The sequence below is a fragment of the Strix uralensis genome, chromosome 2 (genome assembly GCF_047716275.1).
Source record: "Strix uralensis isolate ZFMK-TIS-50842 chromosome 2, bStrUra1, whole genome shotgun sequence".
NCBI lineage: Eukaryota > Metazoa > Chordata > Aves > Strigiformes > Strigidae > Strix > Strix uralensis.
In genome coordinates, this window is record NC_133973.1 from 136241113 (window position 1) to 136264176 (window position 23064).

The 23064-nt window shown below is 46.8% G+C and overlaps 1 protein-coding gene across 2 annotated transcripts in view; it reads left to right on the forward strand.

Annotated features, from left to right (window-relative positions):
* MAP6 (microtubule associated protein 6) overlaps nucleotides 1-20764 on the forward strand; it is a 44866-nt gene extending 24102 nt beyond the window's left edge. Inside the window, exons 2-4 of one of the 2 annotated variants that reach the window (XM_074860522.1) lie at nucleotides 5343-5556; nucleotides 7436-7632; nucleotides 20592-20764. In XM_074860522.1, coding sequence (XP_074716623.1) covers nucleotides 5343-5556; nucleotides 7436-7632; nucleotides 20592-20661 — 481 coding nt within the window. In that variant the 3' untranslated portion in view covers nucleotides 20662-20764. The remainder of the gene's footprint in view (nucleotides 1-5342; nucleotides 5557-7435; nucleotides 7633-20591) is intronic. The other variant, XM_074860523.1, reaches the window with a different exon arrangement.
* The last annotated feature ends 2300 nt before the right edge of the window (nucleotides 20765-23064 follow it).

Here is a 23064-nt window from a genome sequence, read left to right on the forward strand (position 1 = left end):
TTGTCCTGAGTAGAATAAAGAAAAAAGATGGGATGGAAAAGAATTAAAGAAACTGAAAAGGAAAGTTAAATTTTAATTTTAGAATGAATGAAACATTTCAGCCCAAACATTTCATAAAGGGTTGTTTTTCCCAGTGAAAAATCTGAATATTTTTCATTTTTGGTTGAGCCATAGTTTTTCAGATTAGGCTAGAAATATCCCTTCTGTGCAGGGCTCCACCATGAAGTTCCTGGTCTCCCTTTTCTGGGCCATTCATTATTTCATATGTGCACATCAGGATGAGGGGATTGAGCTGGCTCAGTGCTGGTAAAATTGCTGTCAGCAGAAGACAGTTAACATCCTGTGCTGATTCTAAACAAACATAACTTCTCTTTAAAGTCCTTCAAAGTAGGTGGAAGCTTTGAAGTGGTTAAACCTGGCCCTGTCTCCCCCTTCTTCCCCCTCTTGGCTTTGCTCTGGCATCAATAGATGAAGGTAATCAATGCCTACATGAGTGTTGGTGAGCATCTCCAGAGATGGCTGCATGCCATAGCTTGGAGCTCACACCAACCCCATGGCCCCTGGCTGGGGTGGAAGAAGATGTTAAGGTCACCTTCACCTGCAACCACCTTTAGCAATCCTCAGCCAAGGGGAAAATGCAATTAAAACAAAATAACCAGGGTGGATGAAGCCCCATACAAGAGCAGTGTGGTATCCACTGATATACATGGAGAGCAACTCTTGGCTTTAATGGCTATAGATCATGCCACCACCTCTACAGGCTACTGTCATCTTATAACAAGATCTGTTACCTACTAATTTGCAAGATGTCTGCCTCATCCTGTGCAGCCCTACGTTCTCATCAGGTCTGTAGATGGCTAAACTCCCTTTATCTTCACTAGGAATTTTTCCTGTTGGACTTGGCTTGCAAAAGGTCATCTGATGCCTCATATACTCCTTTTTGTTGAGTTTCATTTTGATTTCCATTTCCAGGTCAGCACTGAGTTCCTGACTGATACTAATTATTCTTTGTAAGTCTGGGACCAGAGCTAGGCAGAAAATTAAGAGACGTGTAAATTACTGTTATTTCAGCTCAACCCCTCCATTTCATGCCAAGATAGCAATTCTTAAAATCTTCCTCAGCAAAATTAAGAGCCATGAAAATCCCTTAAATAAAGAATCATGGGGCTGGCCTAAGCTGTGCCTGTTGGGCATGTCCATGCTGGTGCTAGTCCGTGCTCGTGACTCATCCTTGCAGCATGAGCAAAGGCTTTTGCTCAGGTTTTAGGTGACGTTTGAGGCTGAACTCATTAGGATGGGGTCTAGCCTGCTCCTGAAATACTTTCAGAGCTAATTTTGTGTGGAGCAGTCTGTGGTGGTCCAGACACCGCTATGACCTGTTCTCAAAACAGGGAAAAATAACATTTTCAGGGGTCATTTCAGATGGCAGCCAGAATTTGTAATTTTTGGGCACCTTCCCCGCAAATTGGCCTTGGGATGTTAAAGAGTAATGGGGGAGGTCTCAGAACTGCCGGGGCTTTCTCCAAACCAGGGTTAGTTTTAGTGTTACAGGAGCAACCGATGCAGTATCTTAGACAACAGTTATTTTTACTATTCCCAGAATACCAAAAAAAATCAACTCTTAAAGCTGCTGATTTTCCTTTCACTTCTTTGCTGCATGTAAGGAGTATATAAATTTATAAAGCAGCATCTCTCAGTGACGTAAATATGCTGGAGCATCAGGCCAGTTCCAGATAGCCCAGTGCTACTAAGAGGGTGTAGCCATGCCATGGACTGTTTGAACATGAGCTCACGGTGACATAGGACCATATCAGACAGGCATTTGATAGAGAGTCATCAGACCTGGAAGGGGGATTTAGGTCACCTTCCTGAGACATCCCTCTCATCCCTACAACCAAGAGATGCAGACCCCAAGCAGGGCACCTGCCTTCTGGTTCATATTTTGTATTAGTAAATTCAATGTGCCTGGCACTCAAACGTGGTGATCCAGGCTGTGAAGTTGCTAGCACACTCCTGCCTACATTTTTGGCCCAGGGCAATTAGTACTTTTCCAAGCGATTGTTGGGCTGGGTTCAGGAGCTGGCATATTCCAAGAGCAGTTCCCAACGGGCTGTTTTGCCTCACTCATCTGTGGTGGAGATGGAGAGATTTAGGAATATGTACTTTTGTGCTAATTAATCATGGTAAGTTGAATTTCTGGGCACTGACGCAACCAGCACAGAATAGTCTGTGTTTATTCTAGCAACACTTTTTTACAGTTTATGTGTTGCCTGAAGATCAAAAATAGTCACTGAAATCAGCTTGCTGCACTAGGCGTAGCTGTAGTAAATGATCTGAGTTCCTCTCCTCCTTCCACTGCCTCTGCAAGCTCCAGATAGCAGATATGCAGAATTTGGCACACTGGGCACTTGAGCATGGTCACAGCAGGGAGTACTTGGTTCATCCCAGGTGTGGCAGGACTCCATACAAACATGGCCCATGCTCTCTCACATGCTTGAAGGGACCGGTGCTAGTGTAACGCTCATGATGTGAAATCGTGCCTGTTTGCCTGAAAAGGATTTAGAATAGAATCACAGACTGGTTTGGGTTGGAAGGGACTTTTAAGGGTCACCTAGCCCAACCCTCCTGCAATGAGCAGGGACATCTTCAACCAGATCAGGTTGCTCAGGGCCCAGTCCAACCTGACCTTGAATGTTTCCAGGATTTGGGCATCTACAGCCTCTCAGCGCAACCTGTTACTTCTAGATATGCACTGAATTCATGTGACATGCCTGGTATTTACAACTTCTTTGTCAACACTGTAAAATATTTCAAGATCAATAGTTTTCTATCCTCCGCTTCCAGAGAAGATCTTGGCCGAGCTATTTCAGAGCTGGTGGACATAGTGCATCAGCATGCATCCACCTAAGAACAGCTATTGGTCTATCCTTTGCCTGCAAAGCCAGGCTCATCCTGGGAGACGCAGGGTAGTCAAGGTCCTGTGGCCAAGTATAGTGGAGCTGAGTACTAGCAGAATTGTTGCATCTGCATTAAGACCAGCAAAGCAAGGATGGAGAAGAGCAGAAGAATTCACACTCATTTTTAAGAGTCAGATGAGAGTGGTTGTTGCATTAACAGCCCAGCTCTATTGCATGATCTCTTGCTTTAGCATTTCAGCGGCCAGCCCATGGGAGTGCAGAAATGCATTCCCTGCCAGCCCATAGATAACACCAGGCTTTTTTCTCCCTTTTCCCCACCTCGTGTGTTTGCCTTGTCTACAGAGATCACAGGGTTTTCAGGGAGCGGCCCGTCTCTTTCTGTATGTTTGCATAATGTGGTGCATAATGAGGTTGCCAGGCACTATGGTAACAAATACAATCACGCTGCTTCAAAGCTCACCTCCATATAAACCAGCACTTTATGAGCAGCAGAATGAATAAATCCTGCTTTGTGTTGTGTCTGGTTTGTGTCCAGCCCCTGCGTGCACAGTATGACAGCCTCCATCCTGTGTCTCTGGTTCTGTAGATGCAAGCTATGCTTAGGTTTGCTGATTGACCTGGTGGTCCATGTGGGCTGGTTGTCCAGCTGGTCTTAGAAGGAGTGAGAAAATGACTTTTACCTGCCTTTCCCTCAGCTGAAGAACACGGTTTGGATGTTCTTCCTGTGCCCGCTTACTGATTTTGAGGAAAGACGTTCTGATTTTCACCTTCAAGATTTCTACATCTGCCACAAATATTATAGAAAATAATGGCTTCAAAAAGTGCTGGAAAGGAATCTGACAGATAGACATGGGCAGAGAGAATTAGTGCATGATTCTATTTTCTTTTGGAAAACAGTTGAAAATACGTCCTCTACTTTGGAACAAAAGTGGATCCTAGGACGAAGCCTCTTCTGAGGAGTTTAGAATGTATTTGGAGTTTGTCAGTAATGTATTCACATCATTAATCCAGTTCTTTAAAGATTTTTCCTCTTCCTTTTTCTCAACTCTTCATGCAGGAGGGATATTTAAACAATGCACTGCAGAGAAATATCTGTGAACAAATGGGTGACATTCACTGAACAGGAAAGAAGAAGACACAGATGAGCCCATTCATGTATTGCTCATTCAGTGCAACAGTTTCATGAGGAATAGCATCCTTCAAATAGGCAGTATCTCTGGCCTTTGGCAGTATTATGCAAGCCCAAGAAGGGCTGAACAGTAAAAGAGGGATAGGGAAATGAAGAAATACAAGGAAAATAAAAAGTAGATGTAAGTAGAATCAACACTAAGAAAGGATGGAGAGTTGGAGGTGGGATTTGGCTCATAGATTAAGATACCTACATTTAGTGGTGTATGCGTGTCTTCACATGTTCTAGATGTTTGTGTTCCCATCAGTGGAGATCTTTTTAATTAACAGAGCCCAAAGAGGCATTCAGCTCACCCTAAAGCAGTCACCTCTGACATAGGGAAGGGCTCTCCAAGCTCCACTGACTCTCTTAGCCAGTCTGTGTTAACTACCACAAGGACACAGTCACCCTGCAGATGTGGTGAGACCTTAACATTGGTGTCTTAGGAGAAACACACCCAGGAGACTCTTGCAACCAGCAGTTATCTTGGAAGAGAAAGGGTTTTTTCTGTCTTTGCAGTGGGATTATGTGAATGGGAAGTGGTACTGGGTGGGCGGGGACCTGCACTGATCCTGCATGTGAAGGAATCATTTATTACCGTTTCTGAGGACAACAGGTGGACTTCTGCAGCCTAGCCTCCCTGTCTAAGTGGGTCCTCTGATGACCAATTAAGTGTTCATGTCCATACTGAAGCTTTCCTGAGCTTCTGGACTCAGTCCAACTGCTTATCTTCATAAAAGTAAAAGCTGAATATCTCCATGACCATTTGTCAAATTTGGTTGAAGCTTATTAAGATGTTCAAAGCTATTATGGGAAGGGATTGACTAGCAGTATCCTCACACAGATTTCATTTCCCTAACAAACCAGGCTGAAAATGAGTAACACAACCAAAGGTGGTTGGGTGGAACAGGGCAGGAGGGACAGGGTCTGCAACTTAGTGGTCCCATTACCTCAGAGGTCCTGAAATTAAGACAAGGGGTTTGATTTCCATGGAAAATTCACCCCTTTGCAGAGGGCTTGTGTCACCACCATTAGGATAGTTCTGGCTTGCATTGGAGTTTTAAGGATCTAAACACTGCCTGGGATTATGTCTGAGCACAACCCATTTAACACACTTGGGGTTTCTCCATCCCCATTCTCAGATGAATGGCAATTTTTAGAGAGACCTTGCTGAGCAATGGGGGATTCCATTCCCACATTACCACTACTCTCCTGTTGATTTCATTCCTGAACCCTTTTCTTTTTTTGATCTTCAGAAACGAGTTCAGACCCTGGGTAGATGTCAAGCCGGTGAAAGCTATAAAAGCCAAGGCCCAGTACAAGCCGCCAGAGGAGAAAATGACCCATGAAACCAGTTACAGCGCTCAATTCAAGGGGGAAACCAGTAAGCCTGCTCCAGCCGATAACAAATTCCTGGAGCGCAGAAGGATACGCACTCTCTACAGCGAACCCTACAAAGAACCGCCAAAGGTGAGAAACGTGGCAGAAGGGACCTAGGGCCATCACTGCTCCTGGTGGAACATGTCCAGCACAGTAAGGCTGGGCTGAACACTGCCTGCTGTCATTCCCCTTATGTGGCATCTTCATTTCTGACCAGTGGGTGCATCAGGGGATCCACCTTGGGGATGGTGGTGGATGAAAAACTGAATATGATTTGGCAATGTGCACTCGCAGTCCAGAAAGCCAACCGTGTGCTGGGCTGCACCCAGAGCAGTGTGGCCAGCAGGTTGAGGGGGGGATCGTCCCCCTCTGCTCCGCTCTCGGGAGACCCCCCTGCAGTGCTGGGTCCAGCTCTGGGGGCACCAACAGCAGAAGGACACGGACCTGCTCGAGTGGGACCAGAGGAGGCCACGAAGATGCTCGGGGGGCTGGAGCACCCCCCTGTGAGGACAGGCTGAGAGAGTTGGGGGGTTCAGCTGGAGAAGAGAAGTCTCCAGGGAGACCTTAGAGCGGCCTCCCAGGACTTAAAGGGGCTACAGGAAAGGGAGGAGGGACTCTTGATCAGGGAAGTAGGGATAGGATGAGGTTTTAAACTCAGAGGGGAGATTTAGATGAGATCTAAGGAAGAAATTCTTCCCTGTGAGGGTGGTGAGGCCCTGGCACAGGTTGCCCAGAGAAGCTGTGGCTGCCCCCTCCCTGGAAGGGTTCAAGGCCAGGTTGGACGGGTCTTTGGGCAACCTGGCCTAGTGGAAGGTGGCCCTGCCCGTGACAGGGGGGGTTGGAACTTTAATGTCCCTTCCAACAAAAACCATTCTGTGATTCTATGGGCTGTAGTACAGGTTGATGCACTTTGGAGACAATAGTGCCCTACATCAAGCTGTGAGGGTAGGGCCCAGATGAAGAGGTTTTTGCATTGTCATCTCCCAGGTGATTATCTAGACAGCTTTCTCTTTCTCCCTCCAAAACTGTAGGCACCCCACATTATACTTTATCCCAGTAACAACATGGTAAGAACCAGACCTTCATCTGCAACTAATTCAGACCGCTCCATAGATTTTGACAGTAAGCACTTTTGGCTTTGATCAGATCGAGGACATGTGTCAAAAAGGGCCTGGACTGAAATGTCTTCCAGCCTCTAGGAGCAGTGGAGGATCTGCATATAAAAAGAGGCAGTCTGTCCTAAACCCAGGACCATTAGTCCTTCCCAAAGTTTTTAAGTGCTTAGATTTGTGAGGTCTCAGAGGGATGGCAGGGCCATCATGGAGGAGCTGAAGGCTTTTGTTCCTCCTTAATCTTTAAGCTGTCCTCTTTATTTCGGGGGTCTGTAGAAACAGGTGGATGCAAGACACTGTTGTGGACTTTGCTCAGGTGCCAGTCGGTGTCTTAATTACTTTCCCAAGTAATTACCCCAAGTAATTTTCCTCTGTTGTGGCAATCTATTAAGGGACAGACTGAGGAGTCATGTCCTGCAAGAAAGGTGGGGATATGAAGCAGCCTCTTTGTCCTGAGCATCATTTATTTTCTTCAAATCCAGAGAGAGACAATTCCCTGTGGGCTTGTAAAGCCCTTCCTGAAGTCAGAGAAAGATGGAGGAATTGATAAAATGACTGATAACGTTCCCTCTCCTATTTACCCTACTGTGTCCTGATCTGGATGCAATGGGCTCTGCTGGCTTCAGGGGCACTGTGACTTCAGGACATCAGCACCATGAAAGGAGTTGGCCATTTGCAACTCAGCATGCCCCCAGCTGCTCCCCTCCCTTCGTGGCAGGGCATAGCAGAGTAGATAAGTAACATTCATGCTGCTTCTGATCTAAATCCTGTTTTCCACCTGTCCTTGTGTCTCTCTCTCTCTCTCTCTCTCCCTCTCCATCTCTGTGTTGTCGTTTTGCATGTCGCCCTCCATGCAGGTGGAAAAGCCTAGCGTAAAGCCTTCCAAACCAAAAAAGACCACAACAAGCCATAAACCCCTGAAAAAGGCCAAAGACAAGCAGATTGCATCTGGCCGGGCTGCCAAGAAAAAGAGCGCTGAGACCTCCAACACAGCAAAGCCAGAGGACAAGGAGAAAAGTAAAGAGATGAACAATAAACTGGCTGAGGCAAAAGAGTAAATGTCACTGCACTTTCCTTTCTTTCTCTTTCTTTTCCTTTTCTTTCTTTCTTCCTTTTTTTTTTCTTTGATTAAATAAAGGCCACAAAATTAATTAGAGGCTTCTAATCTGCTTTTTGTTCTGATTGTATTAGAAGCTTTTCTGTTTTATTTCCAAGGAGGATTAGGGAATCCTTGTTTCTGAGGTCAGGTTGTTCTGCTTTGCCTGCACAACACGGCTCTGCACAGAGTGAGGGATGTGGGAATGCACAAGCGGGGTCGTAGGAGATGAAGGTGATGGATCAACTGTGATTGCGTCCAACAGCCTGTCCCTTTCCTTGGGCTTGGTCCTTCAATGCTTTGACGGTGTGGAATGCCCGTTGAGCCATGGAAGGGCTGTGCTCTCATCCCCTGAGGCCCTTCTGGGGTTGGCCATTGTTCGGTCATCTCCCACTGGTGTCAGCAGGTGAAAGATTTTGGAGACAGAGAGGATCAGAGGTTCATACGTGGTGCTGTGGATCTGCTGTAAATCCACCAGAATCAGTGGTGTGGCCAAGAGCAATTTTCCCTGGTGACACTGGTGGGACTTTTGCTCCAAGAAGCAAAGGAAGGAGATCCCGTGCAAATAAAGGCCCAAATCTTCCCTCAGGGTAGCTGGGGGATAGTTCTAGCTGCATCAAGGCAGCTTCACCCATCAACACCACTCAAAGGACTTGATTAATTAAAAAAAGGGGTGAGGGAAGGCACAGAGAGCAGTGAAGACTTCCCAAGCATGTGGCAGGTCAGACTAGGTTATCAGCAGGCTGTTCTTCCCTATTGTTTTCCCTAGGTTATGGATCTTTTTAGTTATTCCTGGTTTGTTTTGAATCTTGGTCTGCTTTCTTCACTTCTGGGGTGCCAGTAGACAGAGCTAGATTTCAGAAAGAGGTTGAGTTTGCAGACATGGCCTTCCAAGGGGTAGAAAGAAATAAGTCACCAAGGTTGTCTAGAGCTGTCAGCCCCTGTTGTTTTGACTCTACCAGCTGTTGGAGTTCATGTGGGCTTGTAAGCATCCTAAGAGGACCATAAACCAGTTGCTGGGATCCCCAGACTCCCTCCAGGCAAGATCTCAGGGTTTCAATCCTATTTACTGTGCTCTTACTCTAGGAAATCCCCATGCCCAGCAAGTCCAGTTTGGAAGCTGTAAACACAGCAAGACCATTTGTCAGCGAGTATGAACTGGCCCAACAGACTGGCATTGCCAACCCCAAAATGTGGGTTGCTGAGTCAATGGGAGCTGGGAGAGGTATGGTCCCAATCCAAATTTACATGCCTAACTCCTGGATTGGGTCCTTAAATACGTAAGGATTAATCTTGATCCCACCAAACTGAGCTGTTAAACTCTCCTGTGGCAGAGTAGCTGCAAGTCAAGATGCAGGGTTCTTCTTTATTTTTGCAGCTCGGTATTTCTGTCCTAACATGCAGTCCAGCTTGAAACTTTCAGAGAACAGACAAGTGGGAAGAATGAAGAGAGAGATGGGAAGTAGGGTAGGGAGGCGGTGTAAGAGGAGAGTATCGGAACTGTGTTGCTGTAGAGGTGTTTGAATGAGGAAAGTCTTGCTGCTAGGATGCTTTAGAGATGTGAAACTATCTAACAGAAAAAGAGGTGGGCTGGGAGAATGAGGAGTCCTGTTTTTGGGGTCTCACCCCATTAATATTGGGTCTTTCGGAAACATAAATGAGTGGTGGGCTACAAGGCTGAGAGAAGGTTTCCAAAGAGGAGGAAAGCTCTGTGGTATACAGACAGTGACATTTGCTGGCCTTAGTAATGAATAAATGCCAAGTTCAGTGTATTGTGTGGTGTGTCCTGTTTGCCTTGCGCTAACAGCCTAAACCTTTGAGTATAAGTAAGTGTAGTGTTCTGAATTCAGTGGTGTATTTCCAAGCTTAGCTGTGTTAGAACTGTGTGCTATGAGCTAGTCAGGTTGTGTATGTGGAAAATATATATTCATATATAGAAATATATATATTTAAACCTCCAATGTTTAGGAGGAAACCAGGGAAATCCTCCAGGAAGTAAAACTGTGGAAATCTTTGCGAATGTAGTGCATTTTTTGATGTGCATGCTCCATGGAGACGCTGACCTGTCCATATTGACCATTGCTTTTCTGAGTGCTCAGAAGCCCCTGCAGCACCGCTCAAGTGCAAAGCTCAGCTCTGTCTCCAGAGCAGCTCGGCAAAAGGCTTGTGTTGAGCTGGTGGAGAGGACTGCTGCTCACAGCTCTTCCCACCCCGTCACACAAGGGACAACTGGCCAGAGAAGCCTGAGCTTCCAAGACTTGGTGTGATTCCTTGGCATTTAGATGCTTCATGCATCTTCACACTCCTCAGTAACGTCCTTTCCAATCACAGGATATAGCAACAGCCGTGAAGATGACGTGTCACAGCAGGCAGAACATGGCAGGAAAGCACGTAGACAGTTACCAATAGCCCAACACACCGATCTGACTTTACATAAGGAAAGACCATGCCAAACAATTCTCCCTATTATTTTTTGGCCCTAAGTTTCACATTGAAAGAGACACCACACTTGCCACCATTTCACCTTGAATTCAATGGGAATTTAGCCCTTGACTTGAAGGGTAGCCAAATTTTGCCCAAGGAACATCATTAAGATGCTCAGACCACCTAAGCCAAGCATCTCCATGATTCTGGATCAACTGCTCATCATCCAGGGCTTTAGGATTGCTTCTTCTCAATGAAGAGCGTCCATCACAGTGTTTGAACAAAACATGCACCGTAAAGCGGTCAGAATATGTCCCTGTGTTCCCTTGAAGTTTTTGGTGGCATCTAACTACAAAGCTAGGTATGAAGGGCTAGCCAGTGGTCTAAATTCCCTCTCTAGTGAAGGAACTTTCCAAGGGCCATTGAGCTACCTATTTTGGACACCTCTCTTTGGGTGGGATGAATGATCCTTGGAAGGTTTCAGTCTTTGAAGAAAGAGCCTGGGAGACTGGTAGGACCTGGGGACCTCCCTCTCAGACAGCAACAAAATAGGGATATAAATCCCGGCCCTTGCTCCACGTGCACCAGGTCCTCAGCATACCTCCAAGCATGCAATTTAGCATTGCATTGAATGCCAGGAACTGCAGCAGAGTCAGGCCTCGGGGTGAAATCCTGCACTGCTCTACCTTCCACAGACTTTATGCCCATTTGACCCACTCAGGTTTATCAGAAAGGAGACCAAATCTCTGCCGATTCAAGTTCACTTTGGACTCTGAGCTTGTCGATCCCACTGGGAAAGAGTGCTCTGCTCTTCTGTGTTTCCAGCTACCACAATGCTGATTCTGTTTCACTGCTAATTTGTAATGTTTTGCTTTCCTTGTAAAAAGAAAAAAAAAAAAAGAAATGTTTTGCTTTTTACCCTGTGAAAGTTCCTATGCTGTCTATTGCTTGCTTTCTCATTTTCACTGTATTGTACTGTTACTCCTTTCTGCAAAATGGTGCTATTTGCTGACTGAGCTCCTGTTTTCTGACTGCTTTGCACACCGATCACCTGCTTCTTCATTTGCAACGCGTCCAGTGTAAAAACATGGCTCCCATGAATTCCACAAACTCTTGCCTCTTGGAGGCAGATAGGAAGTGTCTAATTAATATTTTGTGGCCTGGGTTTGGTTGCATATCAAAAATTGTCTCTTGTAATGTGTTAAGCACACCTCCTCGTGGTGCTTTTTCATTCTTGCTGTTCTAATGAGAATGACACACACACACACACACACAAACACACACACACAAATTAATGTATAGCCAATTGATTGTGACGTGCTTGTGATCTTTGCTTGCTCAAAGGGTTTTTTTTTCCAATGATAAATAAATGCTAAAGACGAATACCACCTCCTTGATCTTGTTTTCTCGATAAGAAGCACAATTAAGTGAAAGAAACACCCTTCCAACAGTAATCAGATTTGTGTTGCATAGAGCCACCACTTCCATGCCTGCCGTAGGGACAACTTGAGCTGTCACAGTCTGAGTCCCTTTAGATGGCTGCTAACCTCAGACTAGCCTGACGTGAGAGCTAAGCATTTGCAGATGTGAAGATGGACAGTGAAGTCATGTGGACGGAGCAGGTAGTTTGCTTTTATTTTCTATGTGTACAACGTCTTGAGCAGAGGGTTCGTGCGGTGAGTGCCCTGCATGCAGACTGCTGCTGCACCTTGCTCGTGTCCACGTTGCGCTGTATCAGGGAGCAGAAACTGAGCCCCATCGAGAGCTGGAGGGAGGGGAGGTGATGTGGATGAGGTCACTTAATTACACACCCTTTTCCCACTGCCTACAGCTTTTGCTTTGGCCCAAAACCACCTGAAAGGCCCATGAGAGGGGTCAAGGGGATATAAATCCTCACTGAAAGGAGGTGGCAAATTCTTGGGTTGAGCACTTTCAGCGTGCTGCAAGGCTGGCCACCATTGAATAGGCACTTGGCAGTGTCTGTGGAGTGCAAAGCACTGATTTTATGTTAATGAAGGTGTTGGCACTCCGGAGAAAATGATGGATGAGAAGAAAGCAGGGCTGAGGGCACAATTTTATTTTAAATGGTGAACCCTAATCATAGATTCATCTCTTTTTGCTTTTAATTAGCCTGTAAGATCCTACCTGCAATTTTTTTTTTTAATCATGTTTTCTCTTTTAATGGCTATTCCAGTAACATCCCCACCAACCCGGGGAAAATTGTTTGCATTGGGGTTGTATTTTGAAATCTCTCCTCCAACACAGCTCTGCTGATTTCCATGGAGCACCAACCCTTTTCTGTCTTGCTGTTTCTAGGTGCTATTTCTCATCCCTGCCTGGTTTACAAATCACTTTCTGAATTTATTCCATCTGTGACTACATGCTAATAACAGTGCTGCTTTCTGATGACCTGCTATATCACCCTGCCTTCTCCCTCCCTTCCCCACCAGCTTCATCCGTTCATCAGTCACACATAACTATATGTTCTGAAAAGTGTTTCAGCTGAGCTGTAGGTCTGGGGATTTATCATTTCACCCCTCCACAGCTGGTATTGGAAAAAATGTTCATTGTTAAAAGGTTGGTCGTTGATGAGGCTTATCTGTGACAATCTGTGTTGGCCAACAGAATGGTTCTCCCATGACACAAAGGTACAGGGTCTTTTCCATGCTGCAGCATGGATGGATAATGGTCACACCCAGCTGGCCACACTCACTGCTGGAAAACATGCCTGTGCTTCCCTGTCGCTCTCTGAACTTGCTCAGCATTGCAAAGCCTAAACACCCAAGGGGGCAGGATCATTTCTAAGATACAGTAGGACGTACTGGGCTGACAACAGGCATGGGGATGTGCGCTCCCTGGTCTTTAACCATCACTGTCTGAACCTGCTGCTACTCACTCCTTAATCTTTGCCAAGCCATTAGTGACTGGCACTGCCCACCTGTTTCCAAGGGCTGTTGTGAGAATGATGTCTGTGCAAAGCGCTGGAGGTGGGTTACTAAAAATTAAATGCTTTGTCTTATAAGAGCGTTTAGTGTGGAGGTGCTGACTGGAGTAAAAATAGTCCTAATTGTCAGTGTTGGTGTCTGGTGAGGGCACAAGGAGGAGAGAGAAAATATTGGCATGTTGAATTTAAAGAGTCAAGTCTGCTTCTCACACCCTTAATAACAGAGCATCTGAGTGCGGCTTTGCAGAAACATTGCTTTGACTGCACAGTGTGAGCAGCCCCATGAGGGGTGGCCGGCATGTTTTGGATTTTAATCAGCTGCTTTCAAATACATCGTGTGCTGAGGGCTTCAGCACACAGCCCCGAAGACGTGCATGGGTGGATGAAGAGGTTCCTGCCTGGTGCTCTCATCCCTCCATCCTATCCCTTGTATCAGATGGGAGCTTAAGTGCCTTGGGCACAGGACTGAGATTTACCAATTTTGCCACTTCCAAATCTCTGAGCTTCCTTTGAAAATCTCAGTTATTATTATTACATCCCTGACTGGTAAAGCAAGGTCAAAGGATGAGTATGGATATTTTGTGAGCTGACATGTCAGCCCTTGTACGAATGCACCAATATCCTTTGGATTTAGGGTTTATTTAGAGATGTGCCAGTGCCGGGGAGAAAGGGACTTTTTAAGAAGATGTCTCTGTCATAGCTGGTACCTCCCAACATCCAAGGAATAACCACCATCCCCAACAGAAACATCAAATAAAGAAGAGGAGCTGTACAGGAAGAAGATCCCTAGTAGGAATGTGATGACATGGCCATGTTCAGCACTAAGAACAGTATCTTTTGCACAGTTGGGAAATATTGTGATATTCAGACATGGGCTTCAGCTCTCCCTGTTTCCAGCAGCGTCATGGTAAGTTTGATCCAATTGGGGATTTGACAGCTCTCTTCCATTTACTGTTATTCACATGAGCTTTCTGGGTTGGGAGCAATTCCACTAATGCCACCGGGTCTGCTCACAAGCTCAGAGGTCTGCGATGAGGGGTAACACATCTCTGAGTACTTCAGGACTGGTGGTTTATCCTGAACTATGGATTGCTTGTAAACAGTCTTAATTTCTGTTGCAGGGTGCCTTGGAAACAGTTCCCTAATCATGACTATCATGTGGAGGAGATGTGAGCCCAAGGACAAAAGAAGAGCCTGCTAATGGATTGAAGGCATCTTCATGCTTTCTAAAACGCCAGCTTTCCCTGCAGGGAGTCTGCTCCACGGAAACCAACAGCAAGGACCAGCCACAGAAAAATGATGGATGAGGAGTAGTGACAGATCTTGCAATATGTGAGAGCACTGAGGAATAATAACCGTTTCTTCAATGCCAGCAGTTCAATGATGTGAGAGATGGAAAGGGAGAAGCATTTTTGAAACCCCCTCATTGTCATCTGCCCGCCTCCCACCCCACCTTAGCCTGAGACATGCAGCAACCTCAAACCCCTGAGCAAAGCTAGGTCTTCCCATATCTCCTTGGGCAACCAGAGACCTGCGTGCCCTGCCTTGCTCTGAGAGCTATGGAGAGCTGGGTCACGGCAGAGGGTGAGGAGAACCCTGCACAGCATGTGGTGGAGAGGAGCTCACCACACGATGGCTGTGGCAGATGGGTCTGTCCTCATCAGTTAAACAGCACCCAGGAGCGTGATGGTGCCAGTACCCGAGGGTCAAGATAGGGAAATCCTGAGAGCAGTCCCTGGTCTTTGTACTGACCTGCTCCTTGGCCTGGTTCAGGATTTAGTACCCAGCTGAGGACCAGTTCAGCTGTGGCCTCCTTGTTTGGAGCCCAGAGATTTATCAGCAGGGACACGAGCCAGCAAGTCACCTTTAATTTAATGAAATAGATAGTGTTTTGGAGTCACAGAGCAGTGGACATCCTTGCCCCTGTTGCCCCTGCTCCATCCCCTCTCCCCAAGTCTCATCACTGATCAGACTTCTCTGTCCCTGTTGGCTCCTTCCCATGCAGTGCCCTCACCCCCCCATCAGACCCATCTGCCCACCATGCTGCTATTCCTTCTTGCCTTCAAAATCATTTTCCCTCCACCTTCCCTGCCAGCTTTTCCGTGTCTGTCCCACAGCTGCTTCTCCAACCCTTTGCTTTCTCCCACATCTCCACCTTCAGCACCTTTCCCCTCCATGTCATCCTAAGCACCCAGCTCTACCAGGGACCTTCTCCTTCCCATCCTCCCCAAGTTACTGTCTCGTGTCCTGTCTCTCTTGGACTGTAAGCCTTTTTCTTTGCCTGTACTGTGTGATAACGCTCACTGCGTAGAATAAATAATACCTCACCTACCGACCGCCCTTTCTCTCTCTTGTTTCTTAGTGTGGCTTCAGTAGATGTGTCTGCAAGTGCACTGTGTGTCTGTCCTCGTGGCCAGTTCAGCAGTCGGTCTTGCTGTTGGAGTTCTATCCATAGTCTTTTGGGATGACTCTGCTCGTGTTTTTGTTCCCCGGTACCTTTCTTTTTTACAGCCACAGAGACAAGCTTTGTTGTCTATGTAGAAGATCAGCATATTCAGAGCTGCGTGACCTCCTGTCCTTTACAGTTCTGGTGCATCTGATAAAGAGGTTGGGCTTTCTCCAGTTTCGTGCGGAGATGTCCTGGGCTGGCAGGTGGCTCAACAAATGCAGCAACTGAGGAGAATGAAGGAGAAATCTTGTAGCCCAGAGCAGAAGCAGCCAGTGGTAAAGGAACTGCATTTCCTGGCGCAATACAGAAAACAGTGGGCAGAAGTGGAAATCCAAACGGATGCACCTCTCAGGAGAAGAAGCAGAAGCTGGCTTAGCATCGGGACATGTTTCAGAGATAGATGCCCAGGAGGCTTCTTGTGGTTCAGAAGGTACCCTGAACATCTGCTTCTCCATTCCAGGCTAGGACTAGACATGCCCATGGTCTCTTCAACCTGTGAGTACATCAGAGACCCAATTGTGACTAAGACCCAGATGGCTCCTTGCTGCCTCCTTGTCCTAATTTATTGCCTGAAAGTGCTAGTTTGGTCTGTGCTGGCTGGTGCTGTGGGTGCACATGGAGATGGTGCTTCTTTCCAGGTGCTCCATACACACAGTAAAAGTTGCAGGAGCAGCTCAGTTCCTCTACCCTTCCTGTGACCCTCACTGCCCGTGGTGTGACACCACCCTGCCAGAAAGCAAAGGAGACTCCATCTCATGCCGAGTGAGCAGCTGAGCTCACAGCATGGCCATCAGTCTGGTTTCATGGGCCATCTGTGGAAGTTAGGTCTGAAGACCTAACTCAAGGTCAAACTGAAGCTGGTTGATGGACATGGATGGGAGAAGGATCAAGCAGTGCTCAGTCCCTTGGGCTTCCTTCAGTGCCTGTTCCTGTCGTTGGGTGTGCAAGAGCAGACAGAAGAGATGAAATGTGTGGGGAGCTCCGATCCTCAGTGAGGAGCCTGGAGATTTCATCTAGGACAATTGAGACCTGCAGCTGGGTTGTGCTTGACATCTCCAGGCTTTAGGAATTCCAGTGTAGGTACTGGAAAGAGGCAGTGGGAAAGAGGATCCCTTGCTGTAGGTAATGCCCTGCATCCTTTCCTATGTGCCACCATGACCTGCTCCCACCTGCTGTGCTTTCACAGTGCTTCTGCCTCTCCAAACTCTAGACTCCAAGAATGAAAAAGTTCTAAACCAACCTAAAACAGCAGCCAGAAATCTCAGCTGCACAGTTTTAGGGACTGAATAGTATTTAGGACAAGATTCCTGCATGCCACTGAGGTCCCTAGCTGACCTTGGAGGTACCTTGAAGTCTTCTAACATCTAAATTTCTGCTAGCAGAGCTTTGTAAGAGCTTCTATATCTGCTGCTTTGCAGGTGAACGTTTGTTTAAACTCTGAAGTGCTGAGCTCCTTGTTGTTCTCCGCATACCTACATCAGGTCAGATTTCACAACCAGACACTTTCTTCTCCTTCAGCCCTTGCTGGCCCCAAATTGGCACACATTTCCAGGGCCCACCCCACCTATGCAAGCGATAACAACCCCTCTGCTTGCTTAGATACGGACTCAGGCTGAAATTCTTCATTTTCCTGCTGTAACTTAGAGTGTTAGCCCCACTATTTGATGCTGTTGCCTTTTCTAAGGAATGTAACTGAGACCAGTTATTAAGTACAACGTTAAGGCCATTTTCCAGGACAAAGACTTGTATTTTTGTCGCTATTATCACAGACAGCAAACTTCAGTGCACAAAGGGCAGTAAAACATTCAGAAGAGAGAGGTGACTCAACTTATCCTACAGCCTAATTGTTAATTGCATTTGCCCAGGAATTGATGAGTTTGTATCTTCTGAGGAACATGAACCTGCCAAGGTCCTCCTGGGTGAGGGCTCTAACCAAAAGCTCAGTTCCTCCACAGAGAGCCATCTCTTCACCTGAATTCTCTGGGAAAGAAAGGACAGATTTCTCATAGTTCTTTTTTTAAAATGCCCCTTCAGCAACAAACTTCACAGCTATATGTGCCTGCAGCTCTTCTGCTATTTCTGAGCCACCAGCAGAGGATTCCTGCTGCTTCTAGTTGCTCTTGAAGGCAACTTAATTTTCCATGTGGCTGGAGTTGGGTCTGTCTATAGAGACTCTTAACAGCTCCCAAATAGTTGAAATGCTTTGAATGAAGATAATTTTGCAGAAGACGTAAATGTCATCAGTTCTTTTTGATATGAGACCACCAAAACATCAAGACCTGAATCCACAGAGGAACAAGTATGAGCTGGAAGCAGGTCCTCCACATCTGTGAAGAACAGAATACCATTGTTGGAGCTTATCACTGTCAGAGGCAAGTTTAGGCCCCAGGTCACAAGATCCCAGCTCCCTTTTGCTATACCAGGACCAGCAAAGAGGATACTCTGCTATGTGTGCTTATGGTGGTCATCCATTGGTTATTTCCAAACACCATGTGCTGTCTCTGGGAAATGTAGTCCTGCTGAATTTCATACTCTCTCTTCTCTCTCTCTCAGACATCACTCAAGTAATGATCTGTCACCTCCAATTCATCTCTTCTGCACTTCTCAACATGTCACATTACATAAATAACAGTTTGCCACTGGCAGCCCTTGTGAGGGCAAAGATCTCCAAAGTCTTTCCTCGCTTGGCTAAGACAAAGATCACTTGTAAATGTTGTTGCTTGTGTGTTAGGACTTCTTACATTTCAGGATCAGGCTTTCCTTTCAACCCTCTGATTTGCATCATCCCAGCTCACTCTTTCCAGGCTGGTACCCAGGGTCAGACCTTGCTGTGCAGCCCTGCAGAGCAGCCAGGGCTGTTCTCCTCCCAGTGAGAGAGTGTGCGATGCTGTGTTGTCCCTGGTTACCAGTTCCTGGGAAAAATAATTACCTCCCCCTCACACTCCCTCCAGTTTAAAACAGGTTTGGAATGAACTTTACTGGGAAGGCAAATCACAATTATCTGTATTTGATGCAAACAAAGAGGAAGCCAGGGGACAAGGGATGGGGCACAACCTCTTTCTCCTCCAGGAAGCTGGGTCTTAGCCAACCTGCAATACGTGGCTGAAGGATGCACACACTCATGAGAAAAGAGCCAACGGATTAAAATGAAGAAGTATCCACCGTGCAGACATGCACCGCATGCACCAGCTTTCTTGGCTGCCTCAGCAGGGAGGTACCACACCAAGGCTGCTGAGAAGGGTGAATTCCCCTAGTGACTATCATCAGGGCTGAAGGGAAATGTTGATGGAGGGTGATTTCAGACAGTTTATGTTGCTCCAGGGAGGGCTGATTTTTGACTTTCAAGCTCTATTGCAGGGCATCAGCAAGAGCAGGGTTGGACACCAAGGAAGAGGTGTGATATTACTCTGGTGTTGATCCACCTACAACCTGAATCATTACATGCACACTGGCACAGGAAGACCTGAGCTCAGGCCCCACATTTACTGCATCCTCCCTTACTAGGTCAGATGTGAAGATGTGCTTAGAGGGGGTGGCTTGGCATCTGGAGTAGCTGCTGGCAGCCTTCAGCCTGCCCAGCTTGCATGTGCAAGTGCCCTTGGGCATGCTCTCCACTGACAAGGATGTTCAGGCATCTCCAGCCTTCTCCAGAGACCAGGCAACAGGTCCTGTCCTAGCAGGTGTCTGTGCATTAGCAGTATGGACCTGGTCTGTTCTGACAGAGGGGCATCTTTCCAAAGAGGAGCTGCCCTGCATTTTCCCCTAATCCTTTGATTTACAGTGCTGGGCTCACCTCATTCCCAGAGGAACTGGTAGGTTGGAAGGACTCAGCAGTTTTCCTACACTGGGGACACAGGGGAAAGGCCTTGCCGACCTCTGCCAGCAGCTTCTGGCAGCAAATGTCTCTTCACTGTAAGCACAAAGGGCAGGATGGGGGTGAGTATTGGAGAGAGAGCTGTCCTGCCAGGGCTTTCCACATGGTCCTGCCCCTCCAGCCTCTCACACAGGGGTGGTTAGACTCACATGTCGGAGTTGGGCTGGTTTCATGGACCGAGGAGAAGGTAACTAGCAGCTGTTCTCCTGTCCATGGTGTCAGCCTCTCCTTCCCTCCTTTAACATGCAGGCTGGGACCATTCCCTGCACAAAGCCAGCATCAGGCTGGGGAATGAATGGGGATCTCCACAGTCCCTTAATGCAACTGCCGTGCAAAGCTGCCCATTTTAAAGCTGAGCAGGTTTCTCCTGCCTCCATCTGCTTTCTGCAGCCTCACAGATCCCTCCCCATCCATCACATATTCCTCCTTATCCCTGGAGATCCTCCTCCTCTTTCTCTCTCCTAATGAAGAGTGATTCCCTCATTCCCTACAGGCCTTTCCTTCCCCATCTCTCCTTCTGCACTTCAACAAGACCTGACCTTCCTTCCAGCACCTGTCCAGAGCTTCTCCTGGCACCATCTACCCTAACTCCCAGGCTTTGTTCTCTTATGCTCCCATCCAAGACTACCCCAGGTACAGAGCTGGCCCCAGAGCTAACAGGCACCCAATGCCTTGGTGCCACCACCACCTCCTGGTGTCTCCTGGGGGCATTGAAGAGGAGAAGTGCTCTCAAATGGGGGTTAGCATGTGTTAGCTGGTCTTGCTCTCCTGTCAGTTGTTTTAACAGGCACCAGGTGCTTCCTGAGCAGCACAAGAGCTTGGCTCCCCTGTGTTACAGGGCTTTCACCACCCACCTTGAGGGAAACTGCTTCTTTGTGAGACAATTTTACAGCGAGGTGCTCAGTCGATGCAGGTTATAATCAATTGGCAAGCATTTTTCATAGCTGATGGGTGGGCCTGATCCTGGTCACAGTTGAGCCAGGGGCTGATCAACAAGTCAAGAGCTCCAGCCCTCCCAGTTTTGCAGACATCCATAGGTTTTGGACCAGGACCAGGCCCACCAACCAGCCTGAGGACATACCGAACATGTGCGGGCTGCTTGGGAAGTGCTCTGCAGAGCCACTTGTCACAGGGCAAATTCCAACAACTCGGGGGTGGCATTTTGGTTTTGTGCACCAGCCAATTGCTCTGACAGCTTTGCAATGATGCTCTTTCTCTGCTTCCAGGACCCCGGAAAAAACCACTGGTGCTACAGACCAAGAACCGAGTACCTTAGTGCAGGACCAACGCACATGAAGTCGAGCACTTTCTTCTGAGCGGCAGTTGGAGCAAACGTATAGTCTGCATGAAATGTCTATCGTCTGGCTGACATACAATAAAGCTGATGATCAGAGCTGAATGACAATTTCTCTTGTCTCTCAAGCACTGAGAAGTTACTGTCACCAGGATCTGTGTAATGCAGTTAGCATGTCTGTGCCTTGATTTATATTCAGTAAAGTCAGAGAAAGAAAATGGGTCCAATTCTCCATTTATTCATAGCTGTGGAACGGCGCTGGTTTCAGTGGTCTCTCTAGTTTACAAGGGCAACAGAGAGATCAGGTTCGCTTCCATAACTCATAAAAGTTTCATATTGGATTTCAGAGATTATTCCGGAAGCCTAGTTGATAGCATCAGCAGCTCTTTTCAAAAAATCCATGGAAGATTTAATGCACTATAAATTCTTAACCACTGTCAGGAACTCACATTTGGATGTTGCACACCTTGTGCAACATCTGGCAGATCCCCTTGTCATTGTGTTGTAGCCAAGACCATCTCAGACCTCCTTCTGAGACTGTTAACGTTCAATTTGTTCAATTTGCCATTTAGGACAAAGGCTGGACAAGACACCAAAACCTTGCTGGCAAATTAGTGTTTTTTCTCAGCATTTTTTCCAAAACTGTGTCATTGAAAAAATTTTAAAGTACGAACTGGAAATGTTGTAGGAGGAATGCAGCTGGTTCATGGGATTAGCAGGTCTGGTTGTTCTGTATGCACATCTTTTCTGGGTGAGGCTCCCTATGTCCATAAAACATATGCAGCACATGATGGGAGATGTCCAGCCCTTCAGCCTGTCCCCTATAGATAACCAGGTGCATGAAGTACCCAGACTGCAGTTCCAGCAAGGCACTGGCCCAGACCACTCCAGTAAATACTTTTAGGTTTAGGCTGAAGTGTTATAACACTTAGAGCTGGGATTTGCTTTGCTTTCCACAGGTGCTAACTTCAAACAGAAGGCTGCTCTTCCTTCACAAATTAATTATGCAGGGCACTTCATAAGAGGTGAGGAGAGCTGGGCAGCTTCCATGGAACATGGCAGCTCCAAAGTTCTCCAGAACCAGAGGGTCTGGTTTGCTGGGTCTAGTTCAGAAGGAAACTGCTTCGGGCTTGGAGGGGTCATTCAAGTATTTCAAAGTGAAAATGCAAGTCCACAATATGCCTCCTCCTCCTCTATAAGTACTCCTCCTCTACAGACCCCTTTTCTGTGCAGGAGTAAATCAAGAGTGATTCCAGCTGACCAACTTTAAAATGAGTGAATGTTTTAGGATGCCTTTACATGCAGAGACCCTTGGTTACTACCACAGTTTGCCACTCATATTGTACCACTGCTAAGGCACCCTGTGATGGCCAAAATCCCAAGGGTGCCAAGAGCTGTGCAGACATGGAAGAAAAACACAGGGACCCACCCAAAGGACCTTGAAAGCGAAGCAGGAACCTAAAATTGCCTCAAGCTCCTGATGTTCACATTGTGGTGAGTTGTCTTTGGCAACAGGAAGGTTGGAAATAACCTCCTTGTTAAAAGGATAAAATACGGAGGAATATTTGTAGCAGCAGCGTTTGTACAAGCCAAGAAGACATTAGAGTAAATCCTATCACTGAACCATTGCAAAGCACCTCTAAGATGTGAATAGTAACTAATGAAATATTCACTACAAAGGGAAGTAGATTTCATGCCAGTGAATAATTGAACCAAGCGTGTGCCTCGCTTAGTAGCTGAAGGGTCCTTGTTACACATGATTAAGTAATTAACTTTTTTTGTGTATAATTACCATGATTGCACAATTATTAGAGAGAGGCCCAGTCCAAAGCTCCAGTGCCAGACGTTGGTGGCCTGCAGGAGGTTTTGCTCCAGATCCCTGGAGCTGCTGGTGTCCCAGGGAACCAGGACCTGGAAGGCATCTTGCTGTTGCTCTCTGATGTCTCAGGCCCCATCACTTTCCTCTGAATCAGATGCACCTGAGGAAAAAAGGCACCATAGATCCAGTCAGCCAAGGATCTTACCTACACACAATTATTTGTAGTAACCCAGACATCCATCGCAGAAAACATGAGAAAAAAGGCTTGTTCTCCCATCAGTATCTTATCAGGGAGCTGGCTTGGAGGGGCAGAAAAGCCAACCCTAACGTTCACCAAAATACAGACTTTTTTTCTGCCACTTCATCTCCCTGAGACAGCTCAGCACAAGGTGAGAGCAGTAACAAGTTTCATTTCACCAGTGGAAACTGTGGGGAAATGTGTCCAAAGTAGGAAGGTGAAATTTCACAGAGGTAGGTCTTGAAATGGCAGTTGATTTAAATGCTGATCCATATCAAGGCAGAAAATGCCCACTTCAGAAAACATTTATGTAACTCATAAATAACTACATATTTTTCCACCAGACTG